Genomic DNA, 20,532 nt, shown 5'->3' with positions numbered 1-20,532 from the left:
TCAGCTAAGACAGGTGAACCTGCCTATAAGAGCTCTGACAGGCAGGCAGGTTTTCCCCTGTGAGTGCAACACACTATGGCCTCTTTCTTTAGAGCATGCATACAATTCAGAAGTAGGTGAGCACTGAGTTTTTGAACCATCTCCCAGTAATTCTCATGAAGAGAGAATAAAAGAAAAACCCTCAAGATAAACAACTGTGTTGAAGATAAAATATTCAATTAAATATGACAAATTTCACACTTACACAGACAGGAGACCAGCATATCAAATACCAAGCACAATAAATTAACACCAGTAAAAAAGTTTAACAGTTATAAAGTTAACCAGAAAGTTCAGACAGTGCAAATATTTCACAGTAAGAAAAAATAACCAATAATTTCTTTTCAAGTATCAAAAGCATTGTTTTGTTGAGTGATACCATTTAAAGTGTATTATTGCACAACAGACAAAAAAATACAACATCAACCTCTGGGACCTAAGATGTATTCTCAAACCTTTCCGTTTTCTAGGAATCAATTGACACTGACTGCTGATTGTGCATATATTAAAATAATCAGTGTTCACTTATTAATCTGAGTGTTTCTTAATTGGAATTTGTACATATTTAAAGCATGTGATTTCTAATTTGTATTGCTTCTCGAAAACACCTACTTAAGGCTAGCCTAGGCCTTGTATAATTCAAAGCAAACTTAACCTGCAGTTAAGAAGGGGAGCTAGCCCAGTGCAAGGTACTCTCTTGACTGTGATGCCTTCAGACAGTTTTAGGTTGCAGCTTACTCACCTCAGTGGTGTTGTAAGGGTTTCTTTAAATAAAAAACCCAAACAGGATTATTTGCTCTACATTATAGAGTCAGAAACAAATACAAACATCCTTACAAGTGTCCTTAGGTAGACAGACTTTGCTCCTTTCCTTCCTCTTACATATTTTGTCCATCGAGTGATTAATTTTGTACCAAGCTGTGCACCCATGTGCTTCAAAACATCCAATTCTCAACTTCTTACAAACACTCAATCCATAGTATTTATATGTCCAAGAAAAAAAGTGGAGGGAAGAAAAAAAGCTAAAGACATATTTCTTTACATATGCAATACCATTTTTGTTTTAGAGAACTCACATGGTCCTGTAAGATTATAGCTGCCATTGCTACTCGTTTGCCCTTCAACAAAAAGTAAGAACAGCTGTGCTGATGTTCATACTACTTAAAAGAAAAAAATGCTATTATTTAAGAAACAAACCAACAAAATGAAAAACAATCAGAAATCCTACCCCAATTTTACAGATTGGGTGTCAGCACTGAAATGCCTTTGCCTAGCAAGAGAATATTCAAACATCTGATGTATTCGATTTCACAGTAGAACTGGCACATACTAAATGAGAATGGGATTTCCAGATTTGTCTTGGTTACCAGTCTGAAATCCTGCTTTGTGCACCTAGGAAGGTTTAAGTGAACCCCAAGAATTAGCCGCTTCACTGCAAACTAGTATGAATTCTGAGAAGCCTCAAGGCTGCAGAATCCAGCTGTGGGGCAGTTGCCAACCACTAGGTCTACTCTATTCAATTATTTCTTCCCGCCATAATTTGTAGGAATTGGCAAAACCACAAAATAAATCCCCACACCTGTTCAGGCCTGGGTTATTAGCAGTGGTGACAATTGATTTTTACATGGCTTTTGACTAAACCGTTGAGGTATATTTCTAGTTGAGGATGCTTTGCTGCCCGTCACACAGAGGTCATAACAAAAAAACCCCAAACCCTCAGTTCTATTACGGAAGAGTTCTTGTTTCAAATCTTGACCGAATTGCCAGCTAGTGTAATGCGGTTGGCATAGTGCATCTTGTTACTGCCTCAAAAAAAGGTAAGTCAAAGGCTGCAATCCAGGAAAATACTGGCACTTATTGAGATGACAAGGTAAATTTTTCTCCTCTCAGACTCTATCTGCTTTTGTCAGCACCTCCATGGCTACTGTCTGCACCGATACTTGCCAGGAGAGATGAGATTCAGCAGAAGACAGCTGCCTACAGAGACAAAAAACCTCCATGCTCCATAATAAGGAGTGCAACATGATGATGTATCATCTTGGAAGAGCTTCTTGCCCCATGCTTAACTCTATGCGCAGAGAAATAATCCTGTTAGCAGGGGAATTAAATTAGCCATCAACAGCCAAAGGGTTACAACCAGGCCAGATGAGCAGGAGCATAAGTCTAAAACAAAAAACAAAACACAGTAAAACTTATAAATGTTATATCTAAAGAGATGATAGAATAACAAAGAGAACACTAAAAAACATCAAAAAACCACAAAACCATATTTGTGGTAATCTGCATTGATTTATTCTAGGTTTCAAGGCTAGAACTCAAACCAGCCAAATAACATGATTACTCCCCTCATAATTAAATAAATTTCTGCATTCATTCACTAATAGCAGTTAGGAGAAGAAATGAGAAAAATTTATTGGTGTGGCAAGGCAAGTGAAGGAAGTTCCCTATGGCATGAATGGGGAGAAGCAACATTTCAGAACCATAGACTCTCAAAAGACCATTTTATTAATGCTTCTGATCTGTATGGCTCTAAGTCGTGTAAGTACCCAAACCACAAAAACAGCAAGCTGAAGGGAGGGATAAAAAAGGGGAGGTGGAAACCCCAATACATGAATCAGGGAGTCTGTCCATATGGTAAGTAAGCCTCATGGCTGGGAGGATTAAGAAAAACACGGACACACATGTAAACTCGAAGAGATAAAAATCTTTACATATATATATATATATATATATATATATATACACACACACGCACACCACATGCACACACACACATATACATAAGGCCCAGTTAGAATTAAAGTTAGCTAGGGATGTGAAAGATAACAGGAAGGGATTCTATAGGTACATAGCAAATAAAAAACAGACTAGGGAGAATGTAGGCCCCCTCAGGAAGCTCTCAGGAGAACTGGCTACACAGGATTTGGAGAAGGCTGAGGTTCTGAATGACTTCTTTGCCTCGGTCTTCACTGGCAAAGGCTCTGACCAAACCACCCAAGTCTTCGAAGGCAGATGCAGGGACTGTGAGAATGAAGACCTTGCACCCACTGTAGGAGAGGAACTGATTCGAGGCCATCTTAAAAATCTGAACGTGCACAAGTCCATGGGTCCTGATGAGATCCATCCGAGGGTCCTGAAGGAGCTGGCAAATGAAGTTGCTAAGCCACTGGCCATCATATTTGAGAAATCATGGCAGTCAGGTGAAGTTCCCGAAGACTGGAAAAAGGGAAATATAACCCCCATTTTCAAGAAGGGGAAAATGGATGACCCGGGGAACTACAGACCAGTCAGTCTCACCTCTGTGCCTGGCAAAATCTTGGAGCAGATTCTCCTGGAAGGCATGCTAAGGCACATGAAAAACAACAAGGTGCTTGGTGACAGCCAGCATGGCTTCACTAAGGGGAAATCCTGCCTGACCAATTTGGTGGCCTTCTATGATAGGGCTACGGAACTGATGGACAGGGGTAGAGCAGTTGATGTCATCTACCTGGACTTGTGCAAAGCATTCCACACTGTCCCACACGACATCCTTGTCTCTAAATTGGAGAGACATCAATTTGATGGATGGACCACTCGGTGGATAAAGAACTGGCTGGGTGGCCGCATTCAAAGAGTTGTGGTCAATGGCTCAATGTCCAGCTGGAGACCAGTAACGAGTGGTGTCCCTCAGGGATCGGTGTTGGGACCGGTCTTGTTCAACATCTTTGTCACTGACATGGACAGTGGGATTGAGTGCGCCCTCAGCAAGTTTGCCGATGACACCAAGCTGTGTGGTTCGGTTGATACCCTGGAGGGAAGGAATGCCATCCAGAGGGACCTTGACACACTTGTGAGGTGGGCTGATGCCAGACTTATGAAGTTTAACCATGCCAAGTGCAAGGTCCTACACCTGGGTCGGAGCAATCCCAGGCACAGCTACAGGTTGGGCAGAGAAGAGATTCAGAGCAGCCCTGTGGAGAAGGACTTGGGGGTGTTGGTTGATGAGAAAATGAACATGAGCCAGCTTCAGTGAGCGCTCGCGGCCCAGAAAGCCAACCGTATCCTGGGCTGCATCAAAAGGAGCGTGACCAGCAGGTCAAAGGAGGTGATCCTGCCCCTCTACTCCGCTCTCGTGAGACCTCACCTGGAGTATTGTGTGCAGTTCTGGTGTCCTCAGCATAAAAAGGACATGGAACTGTTGGAACAAGTCCAGAGAAGGGCCACGAGGATGATCAGGGGACTGGAGCACCTCCCGTATGAAGACAGGCTGGGAAAGTTGGGGCCGTTCAGCCTGGAGAAGAGAAGGCTGCGTGGAGACCTCATAGCAGCCTTCCAGTATCTGAAGGGGGCCTATACGGATGCTGGAGAGGGACTCTTCATTAGAGACTGTAGTGACAGGACAAGGGGTAACGGGTTAAAACTTAAACAGGAGAAGTTTAGATTGGATATAAGGAGGAAATTCTTTCCTGTTAGGGTGGTGAGGCACTGGAATGGGTTGCCCAGGGAGGCTGTGAATGCTCCATCCCTGGCAGTGTTCAAGACCAGGTTGGACGAGGCCTTGGGTGATATGATTTAGCGTAAGGTGTCCCTGCCCATGGCAGGGGCTTGGAACTAGATGATCTTAAGGTCCTTTCCAACCCTAATGATTCTATCATTCTATGATTGTGTGTGTGTGTGTGTGTGAGAGAGAGAGAGAGAGAGAGAAACGCCAAGCATGACTTCAGATAGATGCTAAAAGATGTGAATCTCCTAGGTTACCGTTTTCTCATTCTAAAATGTAACCTACAGGCCTCAAGTCAAGCCTTTTTCCTCCATCAAAAAATTAAACTGACAAATCTTTCATATTGCGGGATTACAGCATTAACATTGTCAGTGGGAAGCTCACCTTCCAGCAAGGTATTAATTTTGAAGGTTATAATAACGATATGGCTTTCCAAAACCAGCTCAGATTTTCTGGTGACTTGCTAGGCTAAAGCTGGATTTCTGGGATGATGACCAGAAGGAGACATGACATGAAGTAATTACGTTTCAGACACATTTCTCTTACGTTAACCACTAACTTGCACAGCTACACAGCAAGAAGCAGGGCGCCTTTGCCTTCTTCCTTTAAATCCTGTATCTAGGATCTTAGAACAGCCAGGCCACGGCTCTCCTTTCCTGCTGCCTCACAGTCAGGACTGACACAAACCCTTAGAGTTTTCAGACATTTTATAGAGTTTCACTTCAGCAAATAAGGCAACCTACCAATTGGTGCAGTTCTTGTTAAATTAGAAGCTGGAGGATCCCGCTCTGGGGGACAGGAGTCACAGAAGTCTGAACAGGCTGGACAAATCAGATTCCCAACGTGTATCCAGCCATTCATCTGAATGCTCACAGTTAACACCTGACCTGAGCGGCTGCACAAGTACACCGTGTCCTTGACCCACACATGCAGCCCTTGTGGAGAACAAGAAACCTTAAAATAAAAGAATGAAAGTCAAGTCTGTATTATGATTTCTCCGAAAAATGTTCTGGGGGTTGGAGGCTCTTTCAGTAAGTTAGTATTACATTCAGTAAACTCTTGGTTTTATAGAGCATAGATTAGCTGCAAGTGTTTTAATGCATTCAGAGCAAGTATTTCGTTCAAGGAGGCTTTAAAGGACTGACTGTACTCTTTCTGCAATTATGCAGCTCACTAACTGAGAACCAGAGTAAGATCCAGTTTTTGCCAATGACTACTTTTTTAGAGTTGTGCTGTTGTTGAAAGTGACACCTTTAGTAAGGTAGTCCTGAAGATAAGGAGGATAATGAAAAGTAAGTGACATGCACAGCACTTTCCACCTTTGAAAAAAAAAAAAAAAAAAATCAGAGGGACTAGTTAACATTAAGCTTCAACAAAAGAAGGTTCCAGTGTAAGTATTCGTACTTAGCTGCAGAGAAAGCATCATACAGGTAAGACAGGTGAAGCCCCTAGCAAGACTGGAAGTAACACACAAACTATCCCAGTGGTCATACATGTAACCTGATGCATGATCTAAACTACAGGTCTAAAATAGTTAGAAGACAGTTATAAATAGAAGATAGATATAAAACACTTAGAAGATACTTATTTTCAAAGCATGCCATATAATCTAGTGATTAAAGGCAGAGAATAGAATGTACAGCATCCAGGTGCAAAGTTCCAACTGTCATAGTCTGTATTTTATGCCAGACTTTTCCCTTTAGCATAATTAAAAAAAAGAAAAAAAGAGAAATGTACTTGGTAACATCCACTACCCCAGTCAGGATAACTGAGTTTCCTCCTGCACTGTTCCATGACAAAAGCAGATTTCTGAATCAGACATACAGAGTTTGGTCCATACTTCTCTGCACCATAGTTTTTGGTAGGATCTAAGGTAGAAAGAATATAGTAAATTGCAACTTACTAGGGGAACAGAAAATTCACATCAATTTAATATACTAAAACTAGTCAGTGTCTCCACAGGCAATTCAAGGTTGGAATCTTTCAGACCATTAATCATTATCAATTTGGAAATTATCCTGCCTTGAATATGAAGTGGGAAGAAATAGAAGCCAGTATTTTCCATCAGAACTATGTGGGTGTGTTTGCCCCACAGAGAGTGCCAGCTGTGATTGCTGGCTGGAGGGCAGAGAGTGTTTGGTTGGGTCTGAGACAATTGCACAGCTAGGTAACACCCTACAGCATTTTGGAGCTCTGCAATATTGAGCATTCATGCACTATGCTAGGAGACAAGCCTGTGACCTGGTAATTTGCAATGCTTCTTCCCTTGAGAAAAACCACACAGAGGTGGAACAGAATTATTTTTTCAGAGACTTAAAAAAGATACTCAACCAACCCCCCCCCCCACACACACACCTTTTGTCTTATATTTGGATCATTTGGAGTTAATTTCTGTTCAGTTCTTGTATTGGATGCGTTTTCTTCCTGTGTGTATAAGGTGTGCTGCGCTTCTCATCCCAGCACAACTTTTACACAGCTAGTAGTGTAAAACTAATTTCACATCAAATTAATTAGGATATATAGCAAGTTCACTCCAGATTAACAGACATAGTCTCTTAAATACCATACTGAAGTCCTGAAAACTGACCTGGTTGGTTTTCAATTATTCGACAGTCTGAGCTGCGTTGAAATTCACCACTTAAATGCCAACTGAATTCTTGACTAAAGGGACAATAGTCAGCAATTTCTACTGAGCCACCATAATAAGGCAACTCTTCTGCTGGTACTCCATCAAGACTGTCAAAATACTGCAAAACAAAACAGGTAGTGAACAGTTTGTGCAAAGACAAGTGAACAACATTTTATATAGAACCAAGCGCTGCAGGAATGCTGTTAATAACTTACAATACCTATGAAACAGATGAGCCAGAAGTATTTAAGAATACTTAAATAATGCAGAAAGATTCACAGTTGCATGTATCACTCCCCCCCTCTTCCCCCCCCCCCCCCCCCACTACTTTGCAGTCATAGCATTCTCCAGCATGGAAAGAACAAATTTCTTAGCGTGCAGTGACACAAGGCAGCAGACTGGGTGAAGAAATAACTCTAAGAAAACATTCTGGGGTACTTATGCTGCACAGAAACATTTCCATCTGATATTTGGTTAGATGGCCAAGCGATATCCTTATTGCTTTATTAAGATCACAAGGCTTTTTTTTCCAGCCTTCAGACTGCTTATAATATACTAAGAAGACATTTTTCACAATATCTACTCTTGTCTACTAGTTCAGAATTAAAAAAATGAAACAAATATAATCACCTGGCTGCAAAGCACAAGAATTAAAACAGTTAGTTATGTGCCAAAGCAAGATTCATTATACCTGATATTCCTGAGGTAACTGCTTTGGAAACTTCTGCAAGTTGCACACTGCTACTGCTCTTTGGTCCTGCCTGCAGGTTAGCTGCAAAGGATTACTCCTCAAAGTGTCACAGTATGGACTGATCAATTGCCTCCTCAAAAAGAAAAATCACATTAGATCAGTGTAACTGCTTTTCATAATTTAACTAAGCAGCCTGTCAAGTCAGGCTGTTCCCACTCTCCACCACATTGGTCAATCAGACATAAAAGCTCTCACTTCTTCTCTGGAGGCTAATTATTATTTGTCTTTTTATTAGACCTTTCTAATTTGAAGAATATCAAACCAAAGTTACAATGCACCTATTTAATTTTAATGGCATTGCTTTGTAAATTCTAAAGAAAAAACCTAAAACATACAAGCAAAACAGGCCGCCACACAGCTATGTCCTAGAAATTTACTAGTACTGTAACAAAGAAAGAAGGAAGGCTTTGTGCTGAAGATGTCTCTCAGAAGGCTTTGTTGTGAAGATGCCTGTCATCATCTTCTGTGGCTTTAAGTACAATCCAGTAACGCAAAATTACATAGGCTGCATTTCCAATTAACAGGGACAAAATAAGATAGCAAACACTCCAGATTAAGTCCCTCTTTCCTCTCTAAATCATAGCCCTCTTAAAGTGTAGAATGTGCTTACACTACAAGATGTTTGGCTCTGCTTTTATTGTGTGGGATACTTCTGCTCTTAATACATTTTGTGTGCTCCTTCTTGGGTGCATTCTGAAGATACTTAAGAGGGCATTCCTTGTTAATCTGTCTCTACTTCTTTTTACTGAGTTGCATGTGAAGGACAAACGTAAACAAGCACCAGAGTTTCTTCTTTAAAAAGATTGTATTCTTACTTCTGTCTCTTTTGGTCAATCCAGAATTTACAGCTCTTCATCACAAAGTCACAGCCTTTATTGCGTCCCCACTCTAGTTTCTCTGCCATGCTGTAATTTGCTTTATACCAGCTGCAAAGGTATTTCGAAATGAGAACATAGTTACTTAAAAAAAAATAGTGTTCTGATTAATAAAACAACAATTCAAAGAACTTCAAACTATGCCTTAAGGTCTTCAAATGAAGAAAAAAAGGGAAGCTGTATCCCTTTCTGCCTATTACAAAATATATTGCAATTTCACAATTTTTCAAGTCACAATGAACTAAAAGAAATTTGCATTGCTTGCTTCTTCAACAGCAATGCATTGCAATCTTCAGAGGAACACTGCCTACAAGAAGATAAAATTTTTGACAAATTATGCTTTTGATCTGCAAGAAGAGTTTAAAAATTATTCTACAGGATTTATAGATGCAGAAGGTTTTATAGAATTAGAGATGTGTGCACGTCCACGGGGGTATGATATAATAGTCATCACAGAAACATGGTGGTATGGCTCCTATGACTGGAGTGTTGGAAAGGAAGGTTACAGGCTCTTTAGAAAAGACAGGCCCGGCAGGTGGGGAGGGGGAGTTGCCCTTTATGTTAGGGATAGGCTGGAGAGTATGGAACTCTGTCTGGGGTCAGGTGAGCAGTCCACAGAGAGTTTGTGGGTCAGGGTTAAAGTGAATACAGCTATGGGAGACATTACTGTGGGGATCTGTTAAAGACCACCTGATCAAAGAGAACCTGTGGATGAAGCACTCTATAGACAGGAACAGCCTCATGCTCGCAGGCCCTTGTTCTCATGGGTGACTTCAACCACCCTGACATCTGTTGGAAGGACAGTATGGCCCGGCACAAGCAATCCAGGAGGTTCCTTGATCGTGTGGAAGACAACTTCTTTCTGCAAGTAATAGAGGAGCCGACAAGGAGAGGTGCCATGCTTGACCTCGTGCTCACCAACAGGGAAGGGCTCGTTGGAAATGTGACTCTCCAGGGCAGCCTTGGATGCAGCGATCACGAGATGCTCAAATTTGAGATCCTCAGGACAGTGAGAAGAGCGTGCAGCAAGCTCACTGCCCTGGACTTCAAAAGAGCAGACTTTGGACTCTTCAGGAACCTGCTTAGTAAGGTTCCATGGGATACAGCCCTAGAGGGCAGGGGGACCCAAGACTCTTGGCTGATATTCAACCAAGCTCAGGAGTGTTGCATCCCAACCAGAAGGAAGTGCAGCAGGAGGGCCAGGAGACCTGCTTGGATGGATAAGGAGCTCCTGAGGAAAATTCAAAAGAAGGTGGCCTGGAAAGAGTACAGGGATGTTGTCCAGGAAGCTAGGGACCAGGTTAGGAAAGCTAAGGGCCAGTTAGAATTAAACTTAGCTAGAGGTATTAAAGACAACAGGAAGGGATTCTACAGGTACATAGCAAATAAAAGACAGACTAGGGAGAATGTAGGCCCCTCAGGAAGCTCTCAGGAGAACTAGCCACACAGGATTTGGAGAAGGCTGAGGTTCTGAATGACTTCTTTGCCTCGGTCTTCACTGGCAAAGGCTCTGACCAAACCACCCAAGTCTTGGAAGGCAGATGCAGGGACTGTGAGAATGGAGACCTTGCGCCCACTGTAGGAGAGGAACTGATTCGAGGCCATCTTAAAAATCTGAACGTGCACAAGTCCATGGGACCTGATGAGATCCATCCGAGGGTCCTGAAGGAGCTGGCGAATGAAGTTGAGAAGACACTGGCCATCATATTTGAGAAATCATGGCAGTCAGGTGAAGTTCCCAATGACTGGAAAAGGGGAAATATAACCCCCATTTTCAAGAAGGGGAAAATGGATGACCCGGGGAACTACAGAGCAGTCAGTCTCACCTCTGTGCCTGGCAAAATCTTGGAGCAGATTCTCCTGGAAGGCATGCTAAGGCACATGAAAAACAACAAGGTGCTTGGTGACAGCCAGCATGGCTTCACTAAGGGGAAATCCTGCCTGACCAATTTGGTGGCCTTCTATGATGGGGCTACAGAACTGATGGACAGGGGTAGAGCAGTGGATGTCATCTACCTGGACTTGTGCAAAGCATTCCACACTGTCCCACACGACATCCTTGTCTCTAAATTGGAGAGACATCAATTTGATGGATGGACCACTCAGTGGATAAAGAACTGGCTGGATGGCCGCACACAAAGAGTTGTGGTCAATGGCTCAGTGTCCAGCTGGAGACCAGTAACAAGTGGTGTCCCTCAGGGATCGATGTTGGGACCGGTCTTGTTCAACATCTTTGTCACTGACATGGACAGTGGGATTGAGTGCGCCCTCAGCAAGTTTGCCAATGACACCAAGCTGTGTGGCTCGGCTGATACCCTGGAGGGAAGGAATGCCATCCAGAGGGACCTTGACACGCTTGTGAGGTGGGCTGATACCAACCTCATGAGGTTTAACCATGCCAAGTGCAAGGTCCTACACCTGGGTCGGAGCAATCCCAGGCACAGCTACAGGTTGGGCAGAGAAGAGATTCAGAGCAGCCCTGCGGAGAAGGACTTGGGGGTGTTGGTTGATGAGAAAATGAACATGAGCCAGCTTCAGTGTGCGCTCACAGCCCAGAAAGCCAACCGTATCCTGGGCTGCATCAAAAGGAGCGTGACCAGCAGGTCGAAGGAGGTGATCCTGCCCCTCTGCTCTCATGAGACCTCACCTGGAGTATTGTGTGCAGTTCTGGTGTCCTCAGCATAAAAAGGACATGGAACTGTTGGAACAAGTCCAAAGAAGGGCCACGAGGATGATCAGGGGACTGAAGCACCTCCCGTATGAAGACGCGCTGAGAAAGTTGGGGCTGTTCAGCCTGGAGAAGAGAAGGCTGCGTGAAGACCTCATAGCAGCCTTCCAGTATCTAAAGGGGGCCTACAAGGATGCTGGGGAGGGACTCTTCATTAGGGACTGTAGTGACAGGACAAGGGGTAATGGGTTAAAACTTAAACAGGGGAAGTTTAGGTTGGATATAAGGAGGAAATTCTTTCCTGTTAGGGTGGTGAGGCACTGGAATGGGTTGCCAAGGAACTTATGAACGCGGTGTTAAAGGCCAGGTTGCAGAGAGCCTTGGGCAACATGGCTTAGTGTGAGGTGTCCCTGCCCATGGCAGGGGGGGTGGAACTAGATGATTTTAAGGTCCTTTCCAACCCTAATTATTCTATTATTCTAACATAGAAGACTTATATTAAGAAAAAAGTAAAGAGATATTACAAACAGTACTATGCATTGCAATCCAATCCAAATTTTAAAGGCTAGATTAAGAATAGATGGATTTTGAAATATATAAAGAAAAATGAACATACTAGGTTTATGTCTTTGTATAATGCAATGCTTATTACACCCATTATCTACTGTGTTGCAGTTTGATAAGCACAAGTTCATCAATTCCAAGTAAAATCAAGTACAAAAAAAAAAAAAAAAAAATCAAACAACCTCCTTACAACCTCCCCCCATCCATATTAATTCTTACCCTGTATCTTCCATTAAGGCTAATGTGATCCTGGAAAACACTCGATTCTGCGTATGGGATCCAGTCATTGCTTCATTCTGAAAGTCACCAGTTACTATTAGCAAGCCATTGAAAAGCCTTATTGTAAGAAAATGCTTCCTATGAAAAAGGATTTTATTTCCAGTCCCTTCTTACTATTGACAACCAAATTCCAACCTCTTCCATAAAAGTGATCAAAAGTGCAACTCCTTTCCCTACTCCATCCTACAAAGTTTTAGTGTGAGGTGCCTCTGCCCATGGCAGGAGGGTTGGAACTAGATAATCTTAAGGTCCTTTCCAACCCTAACTATTCTAGGATTCTATGATTCTATAAGTCAGAAATGCCATTCCAAATTCTGACTAAATCTTATCCATGACCAATGTGTATTTGTTTTTCTCTAGGCAAAATAAAACCCTTCTCTCTTCTAGCATATTTATCAACAGCAATCACACCACGTCTTCTGTCTCCTTTTGGCAAGATGAAAGCCAAGCTCATTTAATTTTCTTGTATAAGACTGATTTTTAGTTTCCACACAATTTCTAGTAGTCCTTTTCAGCATAGCCCACATGACTCAAGAAATACAGCACTCCAAATAAAGCTTTATTAGAGCAGCAGTTGAATTTTCCACCTCTTTTAAAAATAAGCAAGCCCACGCCATCCTCAAAAGAGCAACTCCAGTCACATTTTCCTAGTTAGTTTCTTAATCATCTTATAACTGGCAATTGTAACACCCACCTCTTTTTTCCTGCTCAGTCATTTCCATCTGATAAGCTTCAGGCTTACAACAAAAGTCACTCACCCTTAATTACACAATTCTGGGATTTCTACTACTGAACTTCATCTCATTTCTATTGTTTCTTCAAATCATGTAGCTGTCCAGCCTTTCCTCTCCACTACTGCAATTAGGAGGAGTTACCACTAGCAAATTAGTAGTGTCAAATTTGCTTTCTCCAATGAGAACCTGATCAAGACCAAAACCAAACTATACCAGTTACGTTCCAGATACAAAGTTTCTACATTTCCAGAGAAAGGAGACTAGCAATAGTATCCTATTATTATGTCAATCCTATTCAGCCCTTAGAATTATCCTCATTCTAATGGCAGTCTTTCCATTTGGCTTTGAACTACTGTTCCACACTAAAGGTTACTGAAAAGCAGGAAAAGCTAACAATTTTGGCCTCAAGAAAAACACATTTTTCAAGATTACTGCCACAAACAGGTCTGTGCTGAAGCATTACCTTCTTGTTTACTTCACTGCATATAACAGTAACTAGAAAGTGTATCTCTGCAAACACACTACAAAGTTATAAATAAAAATAAGCTTAAATGAAAAGTGTTTTCAGGATGAAAAGCGTTTCCTTGATCAGATGAGGTTCTGGAGTAGAGATAGCAAATGCTAACCCCAGGGCACGTGAATAAAGATTAAGTCAAGATAATGAATAGACAGAACAATCAAATATTGGAGGCAGAGGGTGACAAAGTTGAAATTACTCAAAGGAATATCCCTTTTTCCTAAGAAAAAGAAACATACTTTCTCAAAAAGGCAAATGGCAGACCAAAGCAAGAGAAATTAAGTCTTTCAGTAATCATCTTACCTCAAACTCATACTCTGAGACTTAGCAACAAGATAAGAAGATAGATTTATCTAGAAATTGGATGTTTAAGTATTTTTAGCTTAGTACTGTTTGTGATGTTTTTGGATGAAATTTGATACAACTGCTTTTCAAGGCTCCAGTAGGTTCCACTATAAACCTAAAAACAAACGCAGAGGAACAGATGTTCCCACCCCCACCCCATTCCTAATATCAGCACTAACCTCCAACAATCTTTTTTCCCAGTGATTGAGCTCGGTACCCATGCCGCCTTGATTTTCAAGCTCCATTCCCTCTAGAATTGGACAATTAAAATGTTTTCGAGCTTCTTCCTAGAAAGAAAACATTTCAGCTCAACTCTCATAATATTGAGATGGATACCTGTATACAGTCCTCATGTTCTAGAATTATCTCTTCAAAGTATTTTAGCATTTCTTTTTCTATCATCTTGATTTCCTCTGAGGATAAAAACACTTCTTCTGAGAAGCTGAGTAAGCCAGCAAGTAACCCAGCACCAAGTCTAACAATATGTCTACTTATCTCCTGGAAATACATGATGAAAGTTTACAAGACTAAGACACCAATGGAATTAGCTGAGAATGGCATGCACTCACTTAAAACCATGAAAAACCTAAACAACCAAAAAAGCGAACAGCATAGGAACACTATCACCCTGCTTCTGCCAAATGTTTCAGATAAAAACCACTTTTCTACTAGGAATCTCTATGTGTCACCTAGTTTTGTATGGGGGGAGTGTTTTCTGCAAGATACCTGAAAAACCTTCAGAGGGATCACAAGAACGCTGTGCTTTCACAGTCAGGAGCCCAGCTACACTCTTGGTAGTGCCAGTGAGGCACTACCCCAGAGCACCTTTAAATGCTCTGACGAGTTTGTGCAGCATGGCCAATTTTAAAAACAGGGGTAACTAAGTCTGCTCTATATACTAGGTTACATGTAAAACAAACAAGAAGATTATTTGTGGCCAAATATGATTAACATTGTAACTTGTTTCCAATCCAAGCATAGCTTAAGCATATGTTCCCTTGGGGGCGGGGGAAGCAAGACAGATTTCAAGAATACTTGAGGAATTTCTTTTTTAAATGTGACAAAATGTTCGCTGCATTATTTTGTAATCAATAAAATTAGAAAGAGATTAAAGCAATGCTTTTAAAGAGAAAAGTAGAAAATAGGATGAACTTACAAAAGAGAAAAAACAGTGACAATAGTATCTGTTAAGGCAACTAGATGTCTAAGTTTGTAGGAAGACTAATCTAAAGAGTAGGATTAAGGAATCTATTCAACATCAGTTTTTCTTAACCTTTTATAGCTTACCTCCCAGTCCCTTAATTGTCTCTTTACTATGTCAATTTATTTATTTCATGCCCTTGTAAACCATTTTCCACTTCACTTTTGAATCTTACCCTCTCAACTAATTATACTGTCAGGGAAAGAGTATTCATTATTAGATTATTACTTCCTAAAGAAGAAATATTTATGACTCAAGAATGTGATGGTAACTTTGGCATACAAAGTTTAAATTTTAAAGTTTATTCACACTTACAACTACACGAGGTGTTATCAGAAGATAAACAGTATGGCGCAGCATTTTTCCCCCACGTATGTCCCATAACCTCACTGCTTTATGAACGACTTTATTGCTCCACTGATACAAACCTAGACTGTAAGAACAACATTCTGGTTACACATCTTTCCCACAAATACATACTACTGAGCAAAGAATTATCTCTGTAAGAAACAGAATCATGAATAATTTCTGCACTTCCTCATGCTTTCCAAAATTTAAATTTATTATGCAACATTTCTCCTTTGCAAGATATGCATTTATTATATGCACATGTCTGACTTAATAAGCCAAAGATTATTAAAAAGATACCTGTAGACTCAAGATGTACTTTGTGCAGTTACTGAAAGTGCAAGGAACAAAAAAAAAATCCTCAGAAATGCTATTATAAAAAAGGTCAACAAAATTAAAAGTTTTCTACCCTCCCACCTCCATAAATCCCTGGAACACTTCTACAGTATCAACTTAATGAAGAAAACAAATTGAATAACAATTGTTATTGAAGAAAACATTTCTTCAGTAACAAGTCTGAAAAAATCACACAATAGACTACACACATTCTGCAGTGTACAGTCAGCTCTGCGTAACTATAAACCTTGACTGATATGTCTTAAAAATGAACTGCACTGACATTAGACAGACTACAGAAAATACAAGTCTCAATTTAGTTAAGGTGTTCAGCAAGCATCAAACTTCAAGCATGGATAGTTTTAATGCTTAACGTCAAGCCTCCTGATAAATGAAATCCTGCCTTAGTTTGTAATACATGTGGATAATACAAGTGCTTACTGCTAATGTAAAGAAAGACTAAAAAAACAGCACACATGGATGTTTGAACATAATAAAGGGAAAAAATGCTAAAAATGGAATCAGGCTGAATTTTCAACAGGCAAAAATACATTCCAAAAAGGAAATGTGAAAATATCCTTCAATGGGAGTACAGAGAAGTCTCAAAAAATAAAATACCTTTCATTAAAAGGAGGGAGTCCATCCGCATATCTTGTTGTCAGAGGTTTTCCATCATCATTACGATAAAATGCAAACAGTCCAGCAGAGAAACCCTTCAAGTTGAAAACCAAGCACACAGAAACCTTTGGTAAGACATTCACATGCAAAGTCAAATGCCATGAAAGAATTATCACACCCACCACAGATAAACTGGAAGTACCACATTTCAAGGCAATTAACACAAATTGAAGGAGGCAAAGAATGGGCTTTCCTACACCAATCATCATTCTCTGGCAACAAGCTGGAGGTACATGAGGAAGCAGGCACAGATTTCAGGGAAATACATTTTATAACATCAACCCTTACCAGTGCATGGATAATCTCATGTTTCACTGTAGATAACATGCCAACGAATTCCTGAGATTGTGTTGAAATCATATTTGGACACAAGTTAGCATATCCTGCTATTGGCCTGGAAGACAGTTTTAAAATTAAATTGTTTTCAGTAAGATACTAGAAAATTCAAATGATACTCACTTGAAGAGGCAGAAGGTTTAAAATAAAAATGAGTGCTTCCAAACAACTTCCCAAGTAATTTCTAAAATGTCTGTTAACAATACAGCAACTGTACTGCTGTCAGTTGAAATGGGGAGGGGATGGGTTCAATCTCTATAGTCAGTATTCGGCACAGGTGCTAGCCTGTGTAAGAGATCTGAATTTTAGCTGAGGCAAACTATAAAGTGTTACAATGACTACAACTGACATTCACTTCAACAGAAACAGGATCTTGAGATAAAGTTTAGGCAGTAACAACAGAGGATTAGCTTTGACTTAAATGCCTTTCAGCTTTGCAAGTTAAACACCATTTGATGGTATTGTGGTTTTACATAAATACAGCACTTGTCTATTTCACTAACGATTTCTACTTTACTGTATTATGCAGCACAATTAAAACTCCACATCTAACCAATTTAAAACACTTGTAAGCTTAATTTAAAAAAAGAGTTTGCAACAGAGGGAATACTTGCCTGTCCATTTCAGCTTCCAGTTGGCAGTAGGCTGCATATGCAATGATATTTTCATGGCCACACCTTTCAGTAGTGAGAGCACTAACGTAAAGTACAAAGTCAGCGTCTCGAACCCCTTCTTGGTCAGGTAAGCCAGTGGGCCCACAGTGCCATTCATTTTCACTGCACACCCTGCATTGCTTTGACAACATTCAAATGGAACAATATAAATACTTCAGCAATAATCAAAATTTTGCATGACAAAATTCAATTAGTTTGAAGTCAAGAATAAATCCCATTGTAAGCAATAAGAAATGAGAAAACTCCCTGCAAAGGCCGTAAATGAAACCAGAGCCAACTTTCAAATGACTAGATCTTTTTATTTGTTACACACCAGGAAGGTGGCAGCTTCTGAAGGAAAAAAAAAAAAAAAAATAAAGGTCCACAGAGCCAGATATCCCAAAACTAGCACCCTTTATTTCCTACAAATTGAAAAATTCTTGGCTCACGGAAATAGTATACCTAAGTCATAACTGCTTTTCACATGTAGCATGGTACATTTGTAATACTGTAGCTGAAACTTCAAGATAAGAGAAAGAAAGAAATCTACTGAACACATACTGTGGTTGAATTAAAAAATCATGCAAAAGAACAAGTTGGAAGCATTTCCTGCACTGTGCTGCTGGTTCAGAAGATAACCTCTTAAAATATGGTCTTCAAAAAAAAATCAGAATTTATTATTAATTCTGGGAAAATCAGACAAATTACTCATGGACTAAGGTGAATTACAAAGTGAGTAGCAGTAATTTAACAAGCTTTGAACCTCATCCTCTTTGTACAATTCACTATAACACAGGCTTAGAGAACAGTAAACAGTCCAGTTTTATTTGACTTTTGGTTGAACAGAATAAACTAAAGAAAATACCAGTAACTGAATTTGTTCTATTCTGCCACTCAAATGTAGTGATCCCCCACAAAAAGGTCACTTCTGCACAGTTAGTAATATTAGCTTTTTAATTAATTTCCACAAACAATAATATTTCAAAGGTTAAGCACTTGGATGGCTTAGCTTACCTGGAGATGTTTCACAGGAACTATAACTGGCCCACACCTCGTGTGGTCTGCACAGGCTCCTCGGCAGTATCTGTGAGGGTCCGCTTTCCTCCTTAAGTATTGGTTTGTGGCACACTGTCTTCAATAAAACATGAAGGACAGTCAGCACTGGTTTATTATTAGACTGTAGAATAGTCTTACAGTACCCAACAGCACTACAAATACAGGTATTTAATGCAACTCTACAGTGAGAATTGTTAGTTACCCTGCTCTGGAAGACAATGCAGTTGGAATATCCAAATGTTTAAAGAGAGATTAGGAACAAGTTAATAAATAGGGGTATGTATAAAGGAAACCAGCAGCATGTATACCCTTTAACAGCTCTGATACAACACATGGAGATGTTGACTATGGAAAGTAGGCAGATTTGTGTGTTCTCCCTAAATAGCATCTGCTACCACCACTGGGTCAGGTGGGCCACTGGTCTGATTCAGGAGGGCATTTCTTACGCTGCTGTTTCTATTTCAAAGGCTATACAATGCAATGTTAAACATCAAATATAACAAGTGATTTTCAACAAAGTTTCATGTACCTGCTTAGTAATATAGTACCCGTGGATTTGCGCACTTGAAATGTCTTCTCCAAATAAGATATAGCTTGTGGAAAAAGTTTGCTCTGAATAGAACAAAAATAAAAGTCACCCAGCAGCAGTGCAGATATAACTCACCTTAAAATCATTAACTACCAAGTTATATGGTAGAGCAGAATAGCAAAAATCCAGACTTCCTAAGAAGTTCAAATGCTAGGAAATATTTTATTTCAGTTCCAATATTCTGTTATTCCAAACATTTCACTATTTTTTATTAGGATGGCAAAATGAGAACAGAACCAGCACTAATTTGAATGCACAGCTTCAAAGAGGATTCAAAAACTATGTACATCCTGCCCACTGAAACCTTTACACCTTGGGGTGTAGCAAACATGTGTCAAACAACATTCAACAGAATACTGGAAGCATTTGAAATAGAGGCATCATCTGTATACAAAGCCTTAGTCTCCCAGACTAGAGGATATGAAATTGCTGGTATACAAAGCCTTTAACTAAATTTGCACTAAGCTTAGCATCCATGTAATAAGTACGTACAAACAAAAAGGGGAAGCAAATATGACATACCTTTATAAGGTGTCTTTTCTCAGGTAGCAAACTATTTTATAAACAAAACAAACAAGCTTTAGTTAATAGGATTTTAATTCTCTGATATGTGGCGGCCTGGGGGGGGGGGGGGTGGTGGTGCTGGAATGTCACAACACTATACTCACTCCTCAACACTTCTGTCATAGGTGATGTTAATTCTTAGCTGCTGATCCACGTTTCTCTTCAAGACATGATTTTCCTTTAGAGGGACTTGGTAGACAACCTGCCAGGGAGAGGACGAAACCGCTGGAGGAGGACAGCCACATCAGTGGGGGCTTCCCGCTCCTCCCCACCTACGAGAGCACCTTTTTGTCCGTCTTTACACAAAGCCCCTTCCCCGCTTTCTCCTCCCACGCCGCCGGGACGGTCAGGCAGACACCGCACCGCACCGCACCGCACCGCCCCGCCGCCCTCACCACCGCTGACACCGACCACACCCAAGGGGGGCCAAGCGGCCAGACCCGCACAGCTCGGCCCGCGGCAGGCGGGCGAGCTGGGACCCTTCTCCCCAGCCCCTCGCCGCAGCCTAAGGAACCCCCCGGCCGCCCCACCTCCTCGCCGCTGGGCACGCGGTGGTGACAGGACGAGGAAGAGGATGGAGAAAGGGCGGCGACACGGCCGCAGCCCAGAAGCGGCAGCAACAGCAGCGCGGCGGTAAAAGCTGCCAGCAGCGGCCGCCAAGAGCGGCACGGCCAGAGGCGCCCATCGCCCGGCTCGGCGGCCATCTTCGACTGCCCGTCCGCAGCGTCGCCATGGAGGCAGCGCCGGCGGTAGTAGTCCCCGCCAATGGGCTAGCGGGGAGCGCGGGAGAAGGTGGGGCGGAGGAAACGGACGCTCCTGATTGGGAGGAGCTCACCGAGGGGCGGGGCAGGGGGTGAGGTGAAGGTGGCGGAGGGTGCAGTGCGGCGTTT

General features: G+C 41.4%; 1 protein-coding gene across 3 annotated transcripts; it reads right to left on the bottom strand.

The window, feature by feature from the left end:
• Positions 1–1,056: 1,056 nt before the first annotated feature.
• Positions 1,057–20,451, bottom strand: LMLN (leishmanolysin like peptidase). 3 transcript variants are annotated; one of them, XM_062606813.1, is made up of 17 exons: positions 20,173–20,451; positions 19,747–19,844; positions 19,601–19,631; positions 19,019–19,101; positions 18,448–18,565; positions 17,395–17,573; positions 16,733–16,838; positions 16,385–16,479; positions 15,398–15,515; positions 14,061–14,168; positions 12,226–12,302; positions 8,715–8,825; positions 7,840–7,969; positions 7,107–7,266; positions 6,257–6,387; positions 5,263–5,473; positions 1,057–2,202 (listed from the first exon to the last, which is right to left on the bottom strand). In XM_062606813.1, the coding sequence occupies exons 1-17, from the start codon at positions 20,344–20,346 to the stop codon at positions 2,108–2,110; spliced, it is 2,025 nt and encodes a 674-aa protein (XP_062462797.1). In that variant the 5' UTR covers positions 20,347–20,451; the 3' UTR covers positions 1,057–2,107. The 3 variants fall into 3 exon arrangements, with proteins under 3 accessions (XP_062462797.1, XP_062462786.1, XP_062462806.1); XM_062606802.1 differs by having other exon boundaries at positions 7,840–7,972; positions 20,173–20,450; XM_062606822.1 differs by lacking the exon at positions 5,263–5,473 and having other exon boundaries at positions 7,840–7,972; positions 20,173–20,450.
• Positions 20,452–20,532: the final 81 nt, after the last annotated feature.

Source organism: Pezoporus occidentalis, unplaced genomic scaffold (genome assembly GCF_034315485.1).
Source record: "Pezoporus occidentalis ecotype Australia unplaced genomic scaffold, CSIRO_AGI_Poc_V1 ctg12, whole genome shotgun sequence".
Classification (NCBI taxonomy): domain Eukaryota; kingdom Metazoa; phylum Chordata; class Aves; order Psittaciformes; family Psittacidae; genus Pezoporus; species Pezoporus occidentalis.
The sequence above is the reverse complement of the archived record's forward strand: the minus strand, read 5'-3'. Positions and strand labels throughout refer to the sequence as shown.

Excerpts from the sequence above, each read along its gene's own strand:
- LMLN (XM_062606802.1), bottom strand. The coding sequence starts at position 20,346 with ATGGCCGCCGAGCCGGGCGATGGGCGCCTCTGGCCGTGCCGCTCTTGG. Across the intron at positions 8,826-12,225 it reads GCCTTAATGGAAGATACAGG|CTGGTATAAAGCAAATTACA; the intron begins GTAAGAATTAAT and ends ATACCTTTGCAG. Across the intron at positions 7,267-7,839 it reads AGTTACCTCAGGAATATCAG|TATTTTGACAGTCTTGATGG; the intron begins GTATAATGAATC and ends TTTGTTTTGCAG.